Here is a 25,181-nt window from a genome sequence, read left to right on the forward strand (position 1 = left end):
TGCAGTGAAATGATAAGAAAAATTAGCCGCCAAAATTCGAAGAAAACGAAAGTGAAATCAAATGATATTCAACACAAGAAATAAGCTCTCATCTTAGCCTAAAATAACGTATAAAATAAGGTATAAAATACCTGCCAAGGCCTAAAAACCAGTTTGCCATTGACATGGTTATAGGCAGGGACAATTCCATGCTAATTTTGGCTACAAGCAAAGGTTCAATTAAACATGTTGAAAAATATAACCAGAGATCAACGCGAAACAGATATGATGAGTTCAAGAGGACGAGAATTTAAATTCATTGAACAAATCCTAAAGGAATCGATGAAAGACTTAGAACCTTGCCCGCACTGTTTTTGCACCCCCGGTTCTCAAAGGCATGGATGCCTAAAATGTATAATATATATAAAAAAACTATGTTCGTATTTAAAAGTTCTTATATTCCATGCGTCACAAGTGCGTCACATATGCGTCACAAGCTATATAGTACTACGCTGTGAAGGAATTTAATGCGTCACATCCAAAGTTTTAAAAGAATAGTACATATTTCTTAAACAAATGTTGTGACGCATGTGACGCATACATTTAACAGTTAAACACATGCAAAAAACGATTGACGCATTAGTGACGCACTGAGGCGCATGGAAATTACAGCTAAATATCTTTAAAAACTTAATATTTTGTTCTGGCACCTTTGTGCTTTTGCACAAGTGCCAACCTTACATGCAAAACAAACATAACCAAGGTCTTTTTTCAGTTTGATCTTCCCTTACAGAGCTAAGCACTACCTTATTTATTTGACACAGTATAAAACCAAATCTTTCCAGTTAGGTCAAAACTCCAATGTAAAATAATATTAACACACAGGAATGCTGGAAATGATGAACGACTGCATTTGTAATTGAGTGATAAAATTATATTTATTTAAATTTTCGTCTGTCTACAACAGACTTCATCAGAAAATGACAATGATAAAAGAATCTGCTAAAAAAGTTGTTATGAAGGTAGATATAATTACTGTAATTAAAAGATATAATTGCTGTAATAAAAAGCTAATAAAAAATGTTAAAAACAACAGCGATGGAGATGAAAGAACTTTGATGGAGATCAAAGAAAGCTAGAAACTACGATGGAGTGTAAAAGGTAAAAGGAGAGCAGGTTTAAAATTTATTAAAAGTCACCAATCGCCAATTAAATGTTTCTGTATACGTTTCGTACGTCGCCAATCGTGGAATCCATTCAAGCCTTGATGAATCGCGCACACCGTACCGATCCAAAACTTCTCCTTTTCGAGCAGGATTTCTCCGATCTTTTCGTTCGAAAGTTGATCAGTATTGTCCACATAATCGATCAGAATGAAGCGAAGAAATTTCGTTGGATTTTCGGCATCGTTGCAACATTCGATGAAGTGCTTGACAATTTGACAAGATTTAACTTGGTTCTTGATGTGGCTTTTGTAATTGGCCAAACGATGTTTCCAGCTGTTTGTGGAGCCAATGCCTTGTTTTTTGCATTTAAGACAATAGCACATGTATACGACGTGTTTGGTAGTACAAGTGAGCTGTTTACGGATTTTGAAATGCTTCTTTGTAGCGTTGCAGGTAAAAGAGTCGACGTGATCAACAAAGTTGCTGCAAGAATCGCATTTCTTCTCACATGGTACGTATCCAGGATTTTCGTCGTCTTTTGTGGATCTCGTAGTATAAGGATCAGCTCGAACCATTAGTTGTTGCAGGTTTTTCAACGTTTTGTTGGCAACCATGATCGATCCACGTTGAAGCAAGCGTCGGTGAGTCGTATATCAAGTCAACGTGTTTCTTGACGATACTTTTGATATTCGGACCGCATGGATTGTATTCCGTAGAGAATATGGTCATTTTCGATTTGCTCTTGGTAGTTTTCTTGCCAGCTTCGGATCTTGTTTTTTGTTCAATCGCATTGAAGTTTTTTTTGATGGCCTTCGGATCGTGATTACGAGCAGCAAGGTAAGCTTTGTATTCTTTCGCTTTTAGGTTGAATTCGTCATCTGAAGAGCAAATCCGACGCAATCGTGTAGCAACGCCAAGCGATATGCCATCTTTTAAGCGTTTTGGATGGCACGAGTTGCCGTGGAGATACATAAGACTACTTGTTGGTTTGCAGTATACTGATGTAGAAAGTTTTTTCTCCTTTATTTCGATCCGCAAATCAAGAAAACATATGGATTTCCCGCCGACTTCCATTGTGAACTCGATTCCAGGTGCTAAGGTGTTGATGAAATCGAGAAATGTTCGTAAACGATTCGGATCGCCACACCAAAGGGACAAACAATCGTCGCGGTATCGACCAAAGTATTTGATCTCTGGAAATTCGTTATCCATTGTCGCAAGAACAGCATCATCAACGCATTTGATGGCGATGTCAGCGTATGAACAAGAGTTGGCAGCTCCCATGGCAGTTCCATTCGTTTGCATGAGATGCTTTCCATCGAATGTAGAGTTGTTGTGCGTGAGGCAAATCTTCAGTGCTTCAACAAGGCAAACAGTTGAAGGTGATTGTTCTGCTCTGGTTTCAAGACAGCTACGTACAGCATTTATTCCTAAAGTGTTGTCGATGCTAGGGAACATGTTTACGATATCGAATGAGACAAGTATGGTGTTGTCGGTAATCGTTTTCGAATTCAAGTTGTCAATTATTTGCAAGAGATGTTGGGTATCTTTGATCCTTGTAGTAATCGATTCGGCCATTGGAGCACAATGTTTCTCAACAAAGATTGCAAGATTCTCAATGGCGGTGTTGCATCCTGTAGTGAGGAGACGAACAGGTGTACCAGCTTTGTGTGTCTTGTAAAGGGTTGAATTTTTACCAGGTTGGGCGTTATCGTTGACAATGAAGTTAGCCCATTTGTAGGATAAATCGCCTTTGTTTTTCCATTTTGTAACAAAACGATCTACCACTTCAATGTGATTTTGTGTTGGATCGTTGTCAATCTCGATGAAGTTACTTCTTTCAATTTGTTGACGTGCCTTTTCACGATCTGTTGTTTTATTGACTAAGACGAAACGATTTCCCTTATCTTGAATACGAAGGATAGTTTGGTTTTCGGGATCGTGCATGTGTTTAAAGCTTGTTTTTTCTCTCTTGTCAAATTTGATTGGTGTGGTTTTCTAGTCGTATCAGAAAAAAGATCATTTTCAAACCGACTCAAAAATGTCTCAAGTTCGTAGAAATTCGAACGAGGTGCGATGCTTGATACCGTTTTCTTTACGTAAGGTGGCAATATGGTATCTTTGGTCTGGTGTGGTTCATCTGTAGGTGTGTGGTTATGGTCTCAGAATGGAAGAAAGCTCGACTTCTTAATCTATGTTTGAAGTTATCGAAATCTTTAAGAAGCTGTAACCAATTCATACTGGACAGCGATGGAATGAGGGAAGGTCCTTTGCTGCAAAGAGATGACAAATTTGGATCGATGGGCTCATCAGTAAGGTTGATGGGTTCATGCGATGGTATTGGAATATCAGAAATAAGATTCTCTTTAGCGTTGGTTTTCCTTTTCCTTTCTTTTGCAACGATGTATAAATCAACGTTTGTAATTTGCTCGATCAACATTAATTTATCTCTTCTATACTTTTTAATACGTCTGTTTTTGAAGATTGATGACAGTTTGTTTTTTCTTGTATCAAGTTCATATATATATATATATATATATATATATATATATATATATATATATATATATATATATATATATATATATATATATATATATATATATATATATATATATATATATATATATATATATATATATATATATATATATATATATATATATATATATATATATATATATATATATATATATACTTATATAGACTTAACCATCGAATTTAGTTCATTTTTTTTGCACGTAGTACTTTTCACGCAAAACATTTTGCGCGTTCCTTCTGTATATACTAAATTTTGCGCGCAAAAAAATTTTTTTGGCACAAGTGCGTTAAAATTAATACCCACAAAAATTAGTAACAATAACGTATTCATTAACTACAACTTTTCACGGAATATTATAATATCTCGCGATTATCGAGAACTGCCCCATTGTTTTAGCATTTCTATTGTTTCCAATTTTAGCATAGCACAAAAGAAACAATGCTGGTACATACTTCAAAACATATATATAGTATCCACCTTTAGAATTAATTTAAAAATTGAGTCAAAAAAATTACTCCAAAAAATTGACAAAAAAATTCTAAGTCGAAAATTTCAGAGACAATCCCGGTCAAAATATATTGGCAGTAAGCTACAAAAAGTGCAGTATAATCCTACCCCCTCTCCCCCATTATCAATGTTTGGAAACGTGTTAGCACAGCTTTTGAACATTGATACTGGGGGAAAGGGGATTTGTACTATCTTGCTCTTGCTACACGTGTAAAAAGGGTTTACTGCCATTATTTTTGACCGGGATTGTAGCTACTTGCCAAGAAAATGTTTTCAAGATATAAAATGGCATTGAATATATCTTTCTTTGCATCAATGTAATGTGCAATATTTTCTCGATATTCTTAATGTATGAAAACTTTAGTTTTGGAAAAGGTTGCGTATTGTCAGTATGACAGGGTGAATTTAACTGTGTTCTTGCAATGCAATTGAAGGACTAGGCCAAAAACAATTCAGTGGAGAAGGTACAATTTGCTGCATATGATTTGTTTTCTATCTTTTGAAAATTTTATTTGTAGCAGTTATTTGTTCATCGTGTTTTGTTTAGCATATATCTTGTACAATGAAGCAAGTAGAGGCGTATAGTTGCAGTGAAATATAATATTCAAATCACAAAGGAAACGCAACTATACAAGATATACAAGATATATTGTATACTATAGTGATGTACTATACATGTATATTATACTATATATCACGCGGACGAATAATTAATTCGAAAAAATAATATACACCAAACAATTTGATGTCCGATTTTGTTCAGTGTATTATTGCCAATAAGCCAGCTTTCCACTAAAAAACGCTGTAAGAAAAAACGCCAGATCAAAGCTATAAACAGATTATAGAATTTTTCAAGCAAATCAATTATCAAAAAACATTTTCTTTTCTACAAAAACAATATTTAGCATCTCGAGTTGGTAAGCATATCATGTTGAATTCTGGTCGGTTATGTGCACAGTTACTTGTGTTGCTTGCAATCTTTTAATGGCATCTAAACAAGAATGTAGTTTATTCTGTTTTAGGTTACGCTCTGGAGAGATGTATTTTATAAATTTATTGACGATGAAGTGTAAAGATTAAGTATAAAGAGCAATGTTTTAATAAATAGAATATTGGTGAATAAAGTTTTGAAAACATTTCGAGAATTTCCAATGATAAACTTAAGTAAGTTTATATTTTAAATTGAAAATAAAATCTTAGGAAAAGAAGACTAGCGGCTATATTGTTAAATTGTAGCTATTAAAAAGAAGAAAATAAACGACCTAATGTTGCTTTCCTTGAGGAAATGAGGACATGGACCATTTAGATAAAGTCATTTGACATCAAAAATCAATGCTGACGTTATTATTTTTCCCCAAAAAAGGCTTTCAATTTTTTCATTATTTTAATTTATATATTACCTATTTTTCTTTTTATTTGTTAAACACAAGTATAATTATGTCAGAGTAGATAAAAATCTATGTTACAGGTATTATACTGAAAAAAGGTTAAGTACAGCATATTAGTGCAAAAACAGTACGCAAATTCCTCAGTTAAAACATTAATAATGGCAACTTACTTTTTTTGTGACAAAAATACAAAAAGGCTGCAACGATACCAAGGAAAAAACCAAGAACCAAAACAAGACATATAACGAGGATGTAGAGAGTTATTTTCGTACACTTTGGAAGATATTTCGGTTGCACAGTTAAAGGCGACATCGTGGTTAGTTGGCTGGGACACACTAAAATAGAAAAAGAATAATTTTTTTAATACATACTACTGTTACTACTGGGTTTTGTATTTCCATGTTTATTACCATTTAAGCGTTCTCTTCCAGGACATAACTTTGCAGTGCTGTTGCATATAAACAATTGAAACCGCATATCCTTAGTGACGTTCACTCCTTCTGTGGAGTTCACACTCTCTATCGTTCCATCTGAAGTCGCTGCAAAAAAATATCTCTAGTAGCAAGCATTCCACATAACACAATAAGAATATTTATAGCTAAAACTCGCAAAAAAATGTGGCCGTTTCGTGGGAAGCAACGAAAAACCAATGCTTGCACCGGAGGGAGGTTTTGAAATAGGACTTCTGGCCGGAAAACGAATATGAATTTAAAAAAATAGGTGCAAAGGTTTGGTTTTAAAGGGACAAGGAAGCGTTATTGTCAGTTTATAAATACAATATAAACTGTTTTATCTATCCCTTCCGAAAAGTACTACCTTCGGTCAGCGTTTCGATCTCGAAAGGTCGGTCTATACTTTTGACCTCGGATATGTTTCTAGATAAAACAGTTTATATTGCATTGTGAAACATAATATTGTTCCAAAAGTGAAAGGCTGATATATCGAATATGTATAACGCTTATACGATGTCAGGTAGATGAAGAGAATTGAAAAGATTGATTTGTCGCACCACTTTGTTAGGGTTTTCAGTGCATTAAAATATTTTTTTTAAGTAAAAAGAAATAAAAGAAAGAAATGAACTTACTGAAAAAATAAAAAGTCTTTCCATACTTATTTTCCCACTCATTGATATCTCCTCTAAATTTTGACATAAGCGAAAATGAAACCAACATCAAATGGGCTTCGTTATTTTCCACAACTTGTTTCACTTGACATGTGTAAATTTTTTTGGATTTTCGTCCATCTCTTTTAACATATGTTTGAATATCCGACGTAACAAACATGTTGTAATAAAATTTTTCCGGATTTATTATTTTATCAGTGAATGTATTCAAAATTCTTGGACTTCCACACACAACTGTGACTGTGTCGTCAATATAAGCACTGAACTTTCTTGATGTATATCCACATTTAGTATTGTTAAATCTAAAGGTAAGAAATGCTAAACAACACACGAATAGAAAAATAATGACTAAATGAATGACACTCTTTCACTTCCGTTCGTCTCAAGGTAGTTTCCTTGAAAAAAGATCTTAAAGGACTGTGTTCTAAGAAGGTAATTGACAAGAATATCATAGTATGCGAAAGCACGACAAAATTAGGCCAAAAATTCATTCGATTGATTTCCACGGTTACCTGTTGCTAGACAAAATATGACAATTTAAACCCCAAAGCTAAACTAAATAAATACCGCAGCGACTTCAAGCGCGTTTTATTTATTATTTATTATTAGAACTTTATTTGCAGTTGACAAATACTGCAAATATATACATTCATGTACATTTTACATAGCTGTACTCAGTAAGTGCGCTAATTTACGTCAACTATATATATATACATCATAGAAAAGTAAATATTAGACATAAAAATTTAAATGCAAAAAGAAAAGTTAAAACAAATTTTTTTTTGTTTTCTGTTTTTTCCACTCTGGTTTAAATACTAAGAAACAAAAACAGAGAGAGCGACTCAGTTACGTAATCCAAATAGAACAAATTAAAGGACACCAACACCCTCTACGAATTTTAAATTCGCTAACTGTTCGGAAATTATTGGCCGATGCAGATCTTAATTCAAAGACTTGACTTACGAGAACTGGTGCCAAATTATTTTTTACTTTATATAGTTCTACCATTAGAGCCTGGATGTTCCTAACATGGATAGAGACAGGTGTGTCTTTTATGAGCAATTCACTAAAAGATGACTCCTCATCATTGTGCACCATGCAAAGGGAACGTTCATGTAGTCGATTTATTCGATTATTATAGCTTCTATTACAACACATCCACACTAGTGGACAATAATTGAACAAGGACTTAAAGAAAGCATTTACGAGTGTTTTTCTTTTTTCAACACTCATTACAGGTATCCTTGCAACTGCGTTTAGTTTTTGAGAAGCTTTTTTGCTCTTCTAAGAGAAATTCGTATCTAAATTAATTCCAAGTAGTCTCTCAGATTGACTACTTTCAACGAGAGAATTATCGACAGTCATAACAGTCGTTTCTTTACTCCTGAGTGAAAGACGGCTTTAATTTGGGTTCGCCTTCATTTTGTTGTTGCTAAACCACTGAAAAAGGAGCTTTTGACGCTATGTGTAGTAAAACTAGCACAGAATTGATAGTTTCAGCAGTTGTATACGGGGTATTATCGTCCGCATAACTTACAAAACAATGTCACTAATAATAAGAAACATATGGCACAAAAAGATGTTAAATAACAAAGGTCCCAATATGATACCCTGTGGTACGTCGAAAATTATTTCAAGCCAAGAACTGAAAGTTGAACTAGCCCCCGTTCTCTGTTTAAAATTTGATAAATAGTCATGGATAAGTCTAACGGATAGTAGACTAAATCCATAAGCATTTAATTTAGCAACCAAAAGTTCGTGTGAGAGACACACAAAAGCCTTTGATAAGTTAGTAAGCAGAGCTCCGAAGTGATCTCCTTTGTCAGCAGCCTTTTTCCATTTCTCGAGCATAACAAGGGGGCATTGCTGGGCACTATAGCCTTTTCTGAAACCATATTGAAATTTAGACAAAATGTTGTCAAAAAACGTAGACATTTGATTATAAAGACACTTCTCAAATAATTTAGAGGTATTTGGAAGCACACTTACTGGCCTAAACTTTTCTTTTTCGTGCTTTGAGCCTTTCTTATGGACTGGTGTTACATTTGCTAACTTACTCATCAGGAAACTTAGCGGTATCCACCGTGTTATTAAAGTATCTTGTCAAGTATTCTGAAAATATCTTCATTTTCTTTTTTTAGTTTCGTTGGAACATCTGATTTCTGTGTAGTTTTTCATGGATTGAGATTTCTTATTTCTCTTTGCATTTTCTCTTTTTCTACGTGAGAAAAGGAGAAATGTGAAACCTTAACTTTCTTCTGTATTGCAAGAATGCTGGGATCATTTCAGAACTTGATGATTGCTTTTATTGTTTTATCACCTACATTTTAAAAAAAATCATCTTCGAGGGAATTGATGCGTACTTTCTAGGAAGAAAATAAGGTTAAAACAGGGAAAAACTTAACTCAGGTCTCAAAATTGACGAGTTCACATTTTAGGTCACACCACTGCTTTGTAGTTACTTGTGGGTAAATTCAATTTAGTATTTCTAAGCATAATTTTGTGCTTAAAGCTAGCGGAAATGCCATGTATGGATCGAAACAAGCTTACGTATATTATAAGAAAATAATTTACAAAGCTAGCCACCGCAATGATGAACTCAACCTGTGAGGTCTTTGGAAACAAGACTACGGTCGTGAAATAGCAAGCTTGTTGCTCATGTCATAATCACTGATTTTTGAGGTCAACATCTAGTTCCAATTTCAACATTACAACGATTTCAGGTTTTATTTCTTACGTTATACGTTTTCGTTTCAACTGTTGAATTGTTTAAATTTTGTTTTTCTATTTGTGTTCTAAATTGATAAAAAACTTTCATCAACTTTGAAAACTCAACTTTTATGACAGGAACGTATTTTTTTGAAGATAAAACTGGACTTATCTGTCTCGTACTCATCTGCAATAACATAATGTTTGTATGTAAGAATATCACCCAACAGAATCAAAAACATCATAACAATAAAAATGGAAATCATTTTCTTTCTCATTGAGATACGTCATATCGAACATTGGGTTGCTGATCGGAAACAAACTGGCACATTCATGGTTTCTTCATGCTAACATTAGGCGGCGCATTCAAAATTTAATCCAACATCGTAAACGTTCGATCTAATATGAAATGTTGGATGCATTTGACTCACAAATTTTGAAAATTAAAAAAGAAGAAAATAATCGTGTTAAATGATGAACTTTGAGATCGATCAAACTTAGGATGAACGATAATCGGTTTGGGGACACAGATAGGACGAGAGATGACAAAAAAGAAGGCAACCAAGAAACGACAAGGTACTGATGAATTATCGAAAAGCAATTGGATTCATTACGACCAAATATCCTTTTCAGTTGCAGTTGCAAAAGCTAAGAGTATAGACACTTAAAAAAATTAGTTTACCAGAAGAGGATAGAGAAAGAGGTGTCAACTACAACAGCAGTACCTCAAAAACGTCGATTGCAGAAAAAACCCCGTAACAGCAAGAGCAGTTACTTCAGAAAAGAATAAATCGCCGCCACAAAAAAAAATTATTTTGCAATGTATGTGGACGAAAAATTATTGATTTTGAAAAAAAGCAGCAAACAAATTACGAAAAAACGCATATCTGACGGTCTATTTGAAGCTGAGATTTCATCGTACATATCAGAAGCAGGTGAAAGAAACCATTTTGAATATTATTATCGACCTGTGCAACAATTCATCGGCGCTCATCAGTCCCAACATCGGGCAGTTTTTTACTCCGAAATCTCATCAACGTACAGAAACCCCAAGTAAAAATAGCTTTCAATATTCACCCCACAAGGCCAAGGTCAAGCATCATTCAGCCCGAACAAGGAGCACAAACTTACACGATCATGATAAACAATAATTAGATATATTTTTGTTCTTATAGTTTCGATTACATTTTTCTTTAAAAGACCGGATAACAAAACAGTAATAGATAAACAAAATTAAACACATCTATTTTATTACTTCCAATTAGCAATACTTCCATTGCGATTTTCCCATTATTTATAAAAAAGTCTCTAACGGATTTGATATGCTAATTTGCATTGTGTCTCCTTCAAGGAACTTCCAGGGAATAAAACGATTCAGTGGGGTTGTCAGAACGCCATCCGCCATCCGCAATTTCTCTGTCTCCCAAAATACTATTAGCAAAAAAAGTTAGGCTGAATTAGGGCTTTTGCTCAACATGTTGTGTAGCGTGAGTGTCAAAGGTTGACATCTTGAACATATTTTGGTTAAGATTAATAATACTAAAAAAAATTCTGCATCTGTTTAGCCAAAATCTCAAACATAGTTTCAAAAATTCTACAAGCCCTACTATGTCTGCAGTTATAAACTCGCCTTTCTTCGTTTAAACCCTATCGAGAAAAATACTTTCAGCGCGAAAGGATCATCCCTCAAAAAAATATAGGGAATAATGTTTCGTCAGCTTGCACCTCGGCTGATTCAGTCTGGATCCCTTGGAGAAAAGTGGTTCTGTTCCAGCATCAGCAGACAAACATTCGAATTCTGTAGCTGCAATAACCATCAAAATTATAAAGTGTGTATGCTTATAATTGTAATAGAGTCGCCATTTTTCTGACTTCTAGATTCTTACGCGGTTTTTGTTGATCGCAGCAAGAGCATGCCGGTAACTCCAACGAAGTCATCCCTCTTTCGTTAATGAAGTCAGGCGCCTAACTACAGCTTTACAACACCCTCCACAATGTATCATTACTGCATTCGCCGGGATTCTATACTGAAAGCTCAGCGATTGGAACGATGTAAGTGTGGCTAAATACGGGAGAGTTTAGAAAATTATTTTTTCTATTGGTCTTGTTCCACCGAGTCTTTTCTTAGAAGAGATTATTCTTGCTAAGAACAAACTCGAAATACATCTATCTAGAACATTTCTCGGAATCCTTGTTTACCTTCGATCATAAGTGTACGGATGATATTTGTAAAATATCCCCTTTCTCTTCATCATTTTCTGCAGTTTCTTTTTTCCCAATATTCGAATAAGAATGTTGGATTAAAAGAGTGGATGCATTTGCGCCCGTCTGCATAGGTATTTTCTCTGTTATAATTTACATAAGAATTGCGTCTATTGCAGTGTTTTATTGCTAATAAGGTAACACACTTATAGCAGGAGAGCATAAAGAGCCAACCGTTAGGTAAGTAAGATTTTCCCCAATGACGGTAAACTTTGTGCACATCTCTTTAGTGAGCTAAAGTAATGTAAAAACCTAGCAATAGAAATGTCGCTTGTTAAAATTGATCTCTATTTATCTAAACTGTAAATTGAAAAGACAAAGCTGTAATGGCGAGATAATTATGTAGCCTTTACATAATTTTGTTATAGTTGTTGTCATAGCTTGAATTTATAAAATTTCCTCTCTCTTTTTTGCTTGCTTTGTTCCCAACTACTATAAATAAATTTATGTTATTTTGTGTGTTATTAACCGTCTGGATTTTTCAAGCAGGCAATACGGGTTTTTAGGCATTCTGATTGGCTTAGCGCTCTTGACGACGTGCCGATATTTTGCGGTATTGCCCGTCGTCAAGAAAAATGGTAGCTTAAAATGTAAACAAGCACGAAAAAAATATTTAAGAAGCATTAGAAATGATTATATATCTAACTCCTACAATAAATTTATCGATAAAAACATTTTCATAAAACAAAACAATGTCAAGTTTAACAGTTAAAATAACCAGATTCACCAACATTTGTCTGGATGCTTCTTTTACATGGCTAGTTAACTAGGTACATTGTCCATAAAGAAACGATGATCTGATATCCAGTTTTATCAAAAATACTAAATGCAGGGCGACGGAATCATAAAAAATACATCTCCTCTCAATTCCTGATTCGTTCCTTCAGCTTTGTGGTTACCGAGTCAATATAGAATTCGTTGAAGCCCATGTTATACTTGGCTAGCTAGCTAGTTAAAAAAATTACTGCAGTATTCGTTGTAACTATATTTTAGCTGCGCATTCAACTTTACACATTATTCTGTACGTGTCGAACATTGTAATGTTTTGTTTACAAAGTTTTATTCTATAGGGACTTTCGAATTCTAAATGGATTGTTTGTTTTTAGACAGGACTCTTTCGAATTTTGACCTCGAGTGTTAACAAAAGTAGTGCTAGTGAATTATATTATTATAAGAACACTAAACTAAAATTCTGATTTTCTATTTTTATCTAACTTAGACGGTTAACAAATACAATAATAACCAATTACCCTGTGCTGTACCGAAAATATCGCCCTCAGTCATTGCACCGACCTTGCAAGCTCGGTAGGCACTTAGACCCCGGGGGATATTTTGCGGTACAGCCCGGGGTAATCATTTATTATTGTATTATGAACACACTTTTATAATGTCAACTGTGACCCTTTCTGTGTAAAGCTATTATTTTCGTACATGAAAACTTCAATAATAATTAAAATTTACTCACATTGGATTCCTTGGATCCCAAAGTATGTTTGGATGCATATATGCTTGGCACTTCTTCACCATTAACAACGGAAGCAGTATAACAGTGATCGCAAAATGTTTTCCCTTCATTTCACACGTACCGTCAAGTCATTAAGTTGATTTATAACACTTAAAGGACCTTTTTAGCTATTCCTTGGTATGATTCAAGCTAACTAAAATGTAATTACGTTTTTTACATTGAAAGATCACACCTTCTTTTCTGTCGATTCTAGCAAACATTAGTTGATATGAAACAGCAAAGAAATGAGATTTATAATGATGCCACACCTTTGTAATTGTCATCTAGCTGGCAACTTGATAAAATTATAATTTTCAGCTGTCTACATTTTACATTAATGTAAACTAAATTTTTTATTAGTCAGCTTTGACATGACGCGAGTTAAAACAAAAACGTGATCTCGTTTTGCAATCATTAACTAGCCTTTAATTGCTTTTATGAAAATAATAGAATGTGTACACACAATAAATGAAAATAGTTAATCTTTTTTAACTGGTTGAATGTCAGGCCCGGCGGAAGCACCACGGCAACGCCGGTTTTGGCCGCAGGACTTTTTTACTGCCAAGGAAATTTGTTTTCAATATTTTTCTTTTACACATCACATAAAATGCGCGTTATTTGAACAAATCACAAGGGGTTGTTAGGGGTTTGTCGGAATATCAAGAATTTTGTTTCAAAAAGATATACGAGCAAGAAATTGAATAATGGTGAAATTATCATCTGCTTCAGAAATAAGAAATATACAAAAGTTTAAAACAATAAATTTATAAAGGCTATTTATTTGAGGCCAGAGCATATTGTAAACAAAATAATAAAACAAAAGGATAAATGGGAAATCATTGCATTGCATTCGAAAAAAACACTTTCGTTTGTTTTGTTCGTGGACGTTTGTTCGCTTGTTGATGGTGAAGTAAAAACTAAATTATGTGAATGTGAATTTAATTTTTTAGTCATGGCGAAAATAAAGTTTGAAGGCGTTCCAGAAATTGGTGAAAGTCCAAATCAACCTAAACAGTTTCGTTTTCCAGATCGTAAATTTGGAAGTTCGAAAATCGTTACAAGACTTTTCTTGAAGACATGGTTCGAAAAATTCCCTTGGCTACATTTCGATGAGTCCAATGATCGTGCATTTTGTCACACATGTATCACTGCATATAACAAGGGACATATGATAACAGCTGATGACACAACTAAATCTGCATTTATATCTTCTGGCTACACTAACTGGAAGGACGCTCTCACTAAAAAACGAGGTTTTGCTCTGAACAGTCGAAATGCCATATATGCAGTCACGTGTGTAGTTATCATACCTTCAATTACAGTGGATGTCGGTGAACTGATTAGCGAAAAACACTCAGATGAAAAATCAGCCGCTCGTCAAGCCTTGCTAAAGATCCTGTCAAGGATACAATTTATGCACGTCAAGCGTTACCAATCTGTGGAGACAGTAATGGAGAACTTAAATCTAACGCGATTCAATTTTATCGGCTACGCGGAGAAGACGAACATTCCTTGTTGGAGCGGGTTAAACGTAAAGGGAGTAACCATACAAGTCCCGATATGCAGGAAGAGATGCTAAAGGTTATGGGACTAAAGATCTTACGGGATATTGCAAGTAAGATCATCAACGTAGAGTTTTTTGCAGTTATGGTCGATGAAACAGCGAATGTATCGAACACTGAACAACTTGTTTTATGCATAAGGTTGGTAGATGACAATTCGAATGCCCATAAGGAATTCATTGGGCTGCATTCATTAGAGGTCACCAATGCTGATACTATCGTTGCCGTGATTAAAGATATATGGCTGAGTATGAACATTTCTTTGAACAAATGTCGTAGCCAATGGTATGATGGATGTTCGACAATGAAGGGACAGAAATCGGGAGTCGCAAAGCAGATCAAAGACATCGAGGAGAAAGCTTTATTTACTCAATGCTACACACACTCACTCAACGTGGCAGTAGGTGACGCAATAAAGAACAGTAACGTGATGAAGGATGCTCTCGAAACGACATTTGAAATTACAAAGCTGATTAAAAAATCACCAAAGAGAGACGCCATACTTGATGCCATCAAGAAGGAAGCTGCAACCATCAACTCCAACGAGAATCGAATTGAAACTATAACGTTGTTATGTCCAACTCGCTGGACAGTTCGTGCCAAATCCTTAGGAACCATATTGAGAAATTACACATATCTAAAGGAACTTTGGGAGTGGGTTGTTAATAATTGTTCAGATACCGAAATGAAAGCTCGCATCCGGGGTGTTGATGCTTGTATAAGATCATTTGACTATGTTTTTAGTGTTTATTTGGGAGAACTTATCTTGTCTCATAGTGACAATTTAAGTAAAACGCTTCAAAGTTCTACTCTATCAGCTGTACAGGGCCAAGATTGTGCCAATTTGACTATCAAAGTATTGGAAAAATTGAGAAGCGAGTAAAATTTCGATCTTTTCTGGGAGAATGTCAGCTCAAAAGCCAAATCATTGGACGTGGATGAACCGAAACTTCCAAGAAAACGCGGTACTCCGAAGAGGTTAGAAGATTTCCATGGTTATGGACCTGCCAAGCCAATTCAACTTGATAAACCAAAAGATCTCTACCGCAAGCACTATTACGAAGCCCTGGATCATGTTGTGAATTGCATCAAAGAAAGATTCAATCAAGAAGATTATCGAAAATATGCTGCGTTTCAAGAGCTTATTCTCAAAGCTGCCAGAAAACAGCCGTTCTCTACCGAGTTGGAGGAGGTGCTACAGTTTTACAACAGCGATTTCGATGGATCTCTTTTGAAGTCAAAGTTAACAATGTTCGAGGAAGACTTTCCCAAAATTAATTCAGATGTAAATTTCACTGATGTGGTGAAGTATTTAAAAGGTCTTCATGTTGGCAAAAAACACTTTTCTCTGAAGTATTTTGACTCGCAAAATTAATTCTGGTTTTCCCAGCGACAAATGCCACAAGTGAACGGTCGTTTAGTGCACTGTGCCGTGCAAAAATGTACCTGCACAGTACAATGACCCAAAAACGTCTGAATCATATCATGATGTTACACGTACATAAAGATCGAACTGATGCGTTAGACCTCGTTGATGTTGCTAATATTTTTGTGAGTGGATCCGAGCACCGTATTTCAATTTTCAGTAAATTTCAATAAACTGCCAAATTAAAAGGAAACGTTCTTGTAAAAACAAAAGGAACACAAGTATCTTTTTAGCAATTATGTTAGTTTTTAGTTTATAGAAAAGAAAATAATTTACAAAGAGGTTCCAAGCCACCGCAATGATGAACTCAACCTGTTGGGTCTTTGGAAATAAGCTAGAGGTTGTACTCCACTAGAGAACATGCCTCTAAAAGCACAATTCTGCCTTTTTACAAGGAATTAATTAAAAAAATATAAAAAAAATAAAAAGGACACAACACATTTGAAAAGATGAACAGAACTTTAACCAAGGGCAGGTAGGTTTCGACCCATATTTCTGAACCTAAGTACCCTGGATGTCTAGCTGCGTCACCTCGAAAAGGTCTGCGGGTGGTCATCAGCAGAAACTAGACATCCCTATCTTCCTAACATAAACTTTTACCACTTTCTGTTCAACTCTGCTATTCTTTGTTTTTAACTCAGGTAATAAGTGGAGTCGTTACTCTCCAAAGACAAGATCATGTGTGATCACCCCCCCCCCTACTAATATTTTTTTTATTTTTTTCAACTGGGTAATAAGTGGAGTCGTCACTCTCCAAAGACAAGACCTAGTATGATCAAACCCCCTTGCTAACTTAATTTTTATTTGATTCTGTCTTTATTTTTAATTTTGACTTGGGTAATAAGTTGAGTCGTCACTCTCCAAAGACAAGACTGAGTGTAGCCAAGCCCCCCTGCTGACTCATTCTGGTTAAAGTATTCTTACCTCAGCTCTTCTAAAAAGAAAACATATGACTCGTGACTGTTAATAAGGCGGTCATCACAGAAAATTACTGCTCTATCGTTGCAATGTATCCACCTGAAAAAAGGGTGTCCGGAATAAAGCGGAACCATATGAGTTACTCGAAAGTGTTAACATGTGCCACAGTTCAAAATTAAAAAACCTGTCTGGTCACAAAGTTTGATACTCAAAGACGTGCAATTGTTAATTTAATCACTTTTCAATGTCAAATTGAATTGCAAATTCTTTCATAAAAGAAAATAAAGTTGTATAGATTAGGCGATGTTTTCGATCAACTCAAAACATTCCGCTTTTTTACAGACAATCTGTACGGTAGTTTTGTATTTTCATTTTCAAAATAGAAATTTCAATTAAAAATAGCTTGCTATCTATGCATAAATTGAGTGAATTCGCATGTATTTGAAATATAAGCAATGATGCTTTTGTATCTCAAACTTTAACCGTATTTAGGCAGGCATTCGTCAAATTTCAAAATTATAGTTTCATCTGAAGTCTCTTCTTTATGCGCAATGTAATATACACTATATGTAATCGTTACATTTTAAACCAAGCCTCGTAAATAGACTAAAATATTGTAGAGTGAGAAAAAACTTGTAATTATATAATAGTAATTAATTGAGGCACAGACAAATTTAAAACACTTTTTCACACGTTGCAAGCTTTTTATGCCTGTAAATGAAGTATAGATAATGTCCTGCGTGGCGTATTTGTTTACATACTTTTCGTTTGAGGTTTTAAAATATCAAGTGTTGATTTATGCATTCTGATTTATTTAAATTCATTTAAATGCCTACATGTAACGAAATGGACTGATAATTACTTTGCTTCACCTAGAATCCCTATCTTTTATCCCATCAAAACAGTTTACCGCTGAGGAAGTAAACAACGGAATTCATCTATATAGCAATACTTACCATGCACTACAAAAAGCAACTGTAATTTCTAGATTAATTAGTAGATAATTAGTGTGTTCATACTTTGTGCACACCATGTAGCTAGTCTGTGAAATTAATTAGTTAGCAAAACAAGTCTTTCCTCACTGCCATATATCTTTGTTCAAATTTATTTTGTTTTAACTAGAGCCATGGCTGATCGAGCTCGAAAGTGGAGAAAAAGAAAAAAATGTACTAGCTTATATTAACGAAAATACTTCATCAAAAGATGAAATATCTTGTAACTTCTCAAGATTTCAATCACTAAAACCAATTTGGTAACGAAGCGTACAATGCTGATATAAATAAAATATTATCATCAGATGTGGAATGTACATCTAGCAGTAATAATGAGGATTTCGTGCTGTCCGATATGGATATTAGTGATGACATCGGGTTACAGAATACTGAGGAATGCAATAAGGAGCCAAGTTTATCGCGATCGTTAGCAAAATGTGCACTTGATGATAGCTGGACACATCAATCAGTGGACCACCTTATATCAGTTTAAAGATTGCATGGACATGAGGATCTCCTATTAACTGCAAGAACTCTGCTGCACACTCCAACATCAATTCAAGTTGAAAAGAAAAGTGGTGGTGACTACGTGTATGTTCGTTTGGAGAGTAAAATTCGAAGAATTTTGCTTTCTAATAATCCAGGAGAATGTGACATAATCCAACTTTCTTTGAACAATGATGGTTTGCCACTTTACAAGTCAAGCCCAAAGTCTGTTTGGCCCATTCTATGCGCTTTTAATAACTGTGAAATATTTACTGTTGGTCTCTATTTTGGTGCTAATAAACCTGAACCTGTTGGAGATTTTTTGGAATACTTTCCTGAATGGGAGATTTAAAAAAAAAAGCAAATTTCTCCACTTATCAATGCAGGGTTTTCATGCATTCATGGTTTTGTCTTAAACTATATGCATGTAGTTACACTTGAGGTTGTGAAGAAATTATTGAAGGGTCTTACCCAATCGTCCTTTGGTTCCAAGGCAAGGCTTTCTGTTAATTTGAAACAACAGTTTTCAACAAACATGATCAATTTCAAAGGATGTCTTCCTTCGGAGTTTTTAAGACAGCCACGTTCCATTGATAAGCTGGAATACTGGAAAGCAACAGAATTCCGCCAGTTTTTGTTGTATAGTGGTCCCGTTGTATTGCGTGACCTTTTACCACAAAAAAAGTTATGAACATTTTTTGTTTTTAAGTGTATCAATACTCTTAAATTCAGATGCAGAAATCCGGCAAAGCAATTGGCCGTTTGCTAAAGATCTTCTCCATTGTTTTGTTTCCAATTGTCTAAGCATATATGGTAGTACATTTTGTGATCAGGTACATTTTGAGACCAGGAAAAAGTCCATTGGTACAAATTTGTAAGCGTCAAGCTGAAAAGTTTTTATTACATTCAAAGGCGAAGAAAAAATATTCCAAATTTTGGTGCAAAGGTAAGGATGGTTGGTTCACGAATAGAAACAATGTTATGTCACTAGAAGAGATAAAGGCTAATCGATACTCATGTAACACTTACAAAGATTATCAATTTGGTGATGTTTTTAGTAAACCATGTTCTTCAAAGATATTTAACATACTTCTGCTTCGCTCTAATTGCAAGTCATTTGGTCAAAAATGGCTTGATGGTATTGACTTCGATAGAAAGTTTATTTGCATACCAGATAGAAGACGGTAATGCTTGTTTCCACTTCTTCATTAATTTGAACTAAACTAAATTTTATTAGATATTAATTATAATGTTAGTTCTAGTTATTTAACGTTTCTTCTAGTTATGTATACACAGAGAATTTTGATTTTATGTTATGTTAAAGGTATAAAAGGATGTCGAACTTATATTATACAGCTTGAAAAAAGTTAGCTAATTGATTAACATAATTTTTTTTCTTTATATTAATCAATTTACTTTTATAAAATCTATGCATTGATAATGTTTAAATGCACATACCTTAACAGGTCTAAAATTACTGATGACAAAAAAAATACTTCAATACATCATAATTTATGCAACATAATTAAATCTGTGATTCATTAAATGTAAATATCTTGAGAACAAAAAAAGCTTTTTGAAAAATTTAAAAAGACTTGTTATATAGCTAACTTTTTAAGCTGCATAATATACTCAAGGTTTACTTTAAGCAATATAAGTAATGTACATATAGAAAAAGTTCATCAGTAGCATTTATTGCCAGAAGACTTTCTACTTAGGTAGTATAACAGCTCCTTTGTATGATATTTTCATTTTGTTTTAATTTTAGGCCATTTTATTGAGTCATCCTGTATTACTTCTTTGATACATTATTATAAAATAGTGTTCAAAATAATTTTAATGTAAATCTTATTTCAACCTTCTCTTTCATTATTTGTTTTAAAATAGGTTAAAAATGGCATACACGAAATGCGTTTGGGTAGATAAATTAAACGGTAGGGAGCAAGAGGCAACAATACCATCATCGTGGGTATTTGCGGCAGAAGGAGTAATTAAGTGGCCAGTAAAAATAAATGCCCTGAGGGCAATACAGGGGCAGAGGTTGCCCCAGGAAAACTAGTTGAAGAAAATAATTTACAAAGAGGTGGCAAGCCACCACAATGATGAACTCAACCTGTTAGGTCTTCAGAAATAAGCTAGAGGTTGTACTCCTCTAGAGAAAATGCCTCTAAAAGCACAATTCTTCCTTTTACAAGTATTTAATTAAAAAATATAGAAAAATAAAAAGGACACAACACATTTGAAAAGATGAACAGAACTTTAACCAAGGGCAGGTAGGTTTCGACCCATATTTCTGAACCTAAGTACCCTTGGTCACCTCAAAGAGGTCCGCGGACGGTCATCAGCAGAAACTAGACATCCCTATCTTCCTAAAGTAAACTTTGACCACTTTCTGTTCAACTGTGCTATTCTTTTTTTTTAACTCAGGTAATAAGTGGAGTCGTTACTCTCCAAAGACAAGATCATGTGTGATCAAACCCCCCTGCTAATATTTTTTTTGTGTTTTTTTTATTATTTAATTGGGGTAATAAGTGGAGTCGTCACTCTCCAAAGACAAGACCTAGTATGATCAAACCCCCTTGCTAACTTAATTTTTATTTGATTTTGTTTTATTTTTGACTGGGGTAATAAGTGGAGTCGTCACTCTCCAAAGACAAGACTGAGTGTAATATGTGTTATGCGCCGCAGCTTCGAGAGTTGCAGGGACGACTTCTGGTAAAGCTTGATTTTGAACTGAATATGAAGTTATAATTAGCTAAAACTTATACATGTATGCATGTATTCAAGAGCAACAACTGTCTCGATTTTTTATAATTATTTAAATTCCCACAAATTGTTTCTATTAAAATTACCAAAAAGTATACGTTCTAATCTGAGTAACTTTGTTTTATAAAGCTGGTACATACTTACAATTCAAAGATTTTAAACTTGTTGGTGTGGATTTCTTATTTAAAAAAAAATGTGTCTGTGTTCTGAAGGTATATATCGTCCTATTTGTAGTCAAAATATTAAAATAGCAGCATTGTACTTACAATGTATATTTTTTCAGTCTGACCTTTTAATAGTATTAATTGTTTTAGTAATTATTTTAAATGGATAGTGTATGAATAGTGTCAGCAATGTTATGATAAAACTCTGACATTTTTACCTGATTCATCACTTTCATTTGATGCAGATGTAACATTGAATGCATCACATAATCTTATATCATCTTGTGAAAAGAAAGAAAAGGTTTATTGCGATGAACAGCAAGGAGGTAGATGGTGAGCGTATTTAATATAGTTGTTTATTAAGTTGTATTTTTGAGGTTTAAGTTGTTTTTTAACGATCATGCATTTACTTCACCTATAGTTCTTTCGAAAGTCAGATCTGAAGAAAGAGGTAGCGGTACTCCAATTAGCAGTGCCAGCAAACGTAAATGTATAGAGATTGAAGATGATGCTGCTTGTTCTCGCTTTCCTTTCCTTTGTCCGAAAAAAGTGAGACAATGCGATAATTTTTAACTTTTATATTTAAGGAGTAAAAGTGTTGAAATAAAAAAGACATGCTTAATCTTTTAATTAGATCTCGATAGAATTCCAAATTCAAGAGACTTTTCATCCTAACTGAGATGCGAGACATGCTCAAGAAGTTGGTCGGGAGCAGGAAATAGATATGGAAGAAGAATGCAGAGAATGCGACACACACGAATAGCTGTGGTCGCTAGAGATGAAGCTGGGAGATACTTCCTCGAACAAGAGCATGGTAATGTTGTTGTCGTTTTCAGTTGTACGTTCAATTTTTCTAAATACAAAAAATGAATAAAAATGTATTGTTTAGACAGCATTTCCAATAAAAAAGAATTAAATAGTAGTTATTAAAGATAAATTGAATGAATTTCTTTACAATCATATCCATATAGACTAATTATGTGTGTACTTTCTGCTCTATAGCTTTAACAGTTATCAAGTAAACTTTCCCTGAAATGCCAGATTCATAGGCAAAGTCGAGTTATGAACATTATTATCTAGTTTTTTAGACTAATTTAAGTGTCTGTATCGCCCCTTTGTCTTCTTTTTGCTTATGTAAGTACCATGTCTTGTAAATGTTTACAATAATAAAGGTTTTGTTTTCTGATTTCAGAGTTATGACCAACGGGTGTATGTCCCAATATAGGGTGTGTTTTGAATTAGGTAACGCCAGACGTCAAAAAATAAAATTCGCATAAAAGGATAAGTGAGCTCAATTATAGACATTATATCTTCCGGTTTTCAGCGTAAAATTTGTTAATTATGAATTAACTTCATTATACGGACCCCTACACCATTCTTACTATTGTGTTTCGACTGTAGGACAGTTCTTAACGTTAGTCCAGACTCATGAAAATGTTATTACAGAATCACTTTGACGTTTTAACTTTTATTTCCTTGATAAAGTCATTTTGCCACTGTTTCTAGTAAATTTAAATCTGATATTTGACAAATATGCGCTTACAAATAAATTAAACGTACGTCCGACAGTAAATTCTTTCTTGAAAATAAGATTTTAGTGAGTAAAATTGTTTTCAAAACATGAGAAGTAGTCTAAGTATTAATGAATAACATAAAAATGATGTGTTTCATTCAAACTCGTCATAGCGATTCAGGTAAACGGTGATATAATTAAAAAGTGTACGTCCGACAGTTTTTGATTTAACGTACTTTTTGCCCTGTTTTTTTTAACAAGATTCATTAAAACAACACAACTAACAACCAATGTAAATCCAAGTCTAGCTCACAGAAAGTATCTTTTATTTCCCTATGGTGTGAACTTTTAGGAGATTTCTTGATTCATTCGGAGGTACGAATCTGTTTTATAATCAAATATAAGAAGAATGAGGGTCAAAAATCTATTTAATTTGAATTCAATCGAAAAGTTTACATTTAGCCTAAGTCTTGAACGGCAAAAATCCTTTTAAAATTGAAGTGAATATATCGACAGCGTACGTCCGACAGCGCACGTCCGACAGCATAACTCTTAATCAACTTTTAGGAATACTGTAGTCAAAAATATTACTGAAAGTTCTAATTATGATATATTCTGTTAGCTAACATACATGAAATCATAAATTATTTAATTTTCAACATTGAAATCAATACATTGGATAAAAAATTTAAAGTATTTCTATAGATTTTTGTCGTCAGTTTTATCCTGTACGTCCGACAGTGCACATCATTTGCCATTTTTTCAAACCGAGCAATATTATTTTAAATTTTAACTGTTGTACAAATTAGTTCCCTCCAATATTGAAAGAATAAAAAAGATTTTTGGGATTATTTTCTTTGAGTTCAAAAGTTATTACCATCCAAAGTATCGATCGTACGTCCGACAGTTTTTTCTAATTCAAAACACACCCTATAACATTTAAGGATTTTTCCAATCTTCTTCTGTTGATGGAAAGTGAGTATAAAATCTTATTTTAAAACTTCCTGCTTAGAATTATTTTAACCCAGTTTTATTTGATATGAAGTTTATTGAAATTACTTTTGAGTATGTTAACAAGTTGGGTTTTTTTAGTTTCATTCTAATTAGAGGAAAAGCAATTTTTTTTAATCCCGCCCTGAAGTTTTACTAAGTATGTACGCAAATAGCTTCACTGGTGTACTGACATTTATTTTAACATTTTAGAAGCTGTTTTGAACAACTTCAAAAACGCCACCGCATCAGATGTGCAAACCGTCATGTCTGTTGCATTCCAACAGGCCGCCGACAGGACTGGTGGTGGTGGACACGAAGCAAATGACGCTGTTTCTAACAACGTTCAAGTGTTGCCGAAGACACCTAATTAATATTAGTAATAAAGACAACAAAACCTTATAATCCAATTAGGTGAAATGAAAATGGTAAATATCAATCAAAACCATAAAAACTCTTCTGTCTATGAAACATTGCGTTGTAGTAAGACGTACGAATATTTATCTTCCCAACGGTCTAAATGGTCATCATTGCAGGATCTTTAGAGGGTGCAACCTCTTCATAACTATAACCACCTGTCTTAAGACAAGTATTATCGCAGCTAGCTGCTTTGTCATCTCATTATCAATGCTGAATCACGTGAAAGAATAAGACGTTAATTATAGCATAATTTTAGAAGATATAGTGAAGTTTATTATGGAAATGGTGACAACATATTGTACCGAAGAAAAGACAAAAGGTTAGAACGGTCCCAGTATAGTTCTTGGAGTGGATGGAAATTTTATTTTTGTGCGTCATATATTTGTTTTTGACTGATGTCATCCATGTCAATTAATGAAGGTGGTACAACCAATTGGAGTAAACCCGAACAATCACACAAAACAGAGGAAAGGAGGATGACAAATGGAAGGCGAATAACAAATGGAAAACAAAATAAAAAAATGTGCATGAAGAAGAAAAAATCGTGGACGATGATTCAACGAGAACAGTGGGTGTAAGAATATTGCACCTGATGTTCTTGGTAGACCTGGCACGGATGGTAAGAGATGATGATGATCATCATCATTGGACCGATCTAGACATCATAAAAAACTGGAAGACCTAGAAATTAGGTTATCGTGAAATTACTTGGTAAAAATAATCCAAAAAGCAATAATTGGAAAGAGAAATATCTTGGTGGAAAC

At 34.1% G+C, this 25,181-nt stretch overlaps 3 protein-coding genes across 3 annotated transcripts; 2 read left to right on the forward strand and 1 right to left on the reverse strand.

The window, feature by feature from the left end:
• The first annotated feature begins 1,144 nt into the window (after positions 1 to 1,144).
• Positions 1,145 to 3,633, forward strand: LOC130622533 (uncharacterized). Its single transcript, XM_057437995.1, has 2 exons — positions 1,145 to 1,656; positions 2,010 to 3,633. Exons 1-2 carry the CDS (start codon positions 1,193 to 1,195, stop codon positions 2,824 to 2,826), a joined length of 1,281 nt encoding a protein of 426 aa, XP_057293978.1. The 5' UTR covers positions 1,145 to 1,192; the 3' UTR covers positions 2,827 to 3,633.
• Positions 3,634 to 5,033: 1,400 nt separating this feature from the next.
• LOC130622535 (uncharacterized) lies at positions 5,034 to 13,325 on the reverse strand. The gene is made up of 5 exons (XM_057437997.1): positions 13,142 to 13,325; positions 6,667 to 7,007; positions 5,993 to 6,121; positions 5,753 to 5,917; positions 5,034 to 5,185 (listed from the first exon to the last, which is right to left on the reverse strand). Exons 1-5 carry the CDS (start codon positions 13,249 to 13,251, stop codon positions 5,121 to 5,123), a joined length of 810 nt encoding a protein of 269 aa, XP_057293980.1. The 5' UTR covers positions 13,252 to 13,325; the 3' UTR covers positions 5,034 to 5,120.
• A 1,439-nt stretch (positions 13,326 to 14,764) lies between these two features.
• Positions 14,765 to 16,117, forward strand: LOC130621322 (zinc finger MYM-type protein 1-like). Its single transcript, XM_057436620.1, has 2 exons — positions 14,765 to 15,598; positions 15,647 to 16,117. The coding sequence occupies exons 1-2, from the start codon at positions 14,765 to 14,767 to the stop codon at positions 16,115 to 16,117; spliced, it is 1,305 nt and encodes a 434-aa protein (XP_057292603.1).
• Positions 16,118 to 25,181: the final 9,064 nt, after the last annotated feature.

This window comes from Hydractinia symbiolongicarpus, chromosome 12 (assembly GCF_029227915.1).
Source record: "Hydractinia symbiolongicarpus strain clone_291-10 chromosome 12, HSymV2.1, whole genome shotgun sequence".
NCBI classification, from domain to species: Eukaryota; Metazoa; Cnidaria; class Hydrozoa; order Anthoathecata; family Hydractiniidae; genus Hydractinia; species Hydractinia symbiolongicarpus.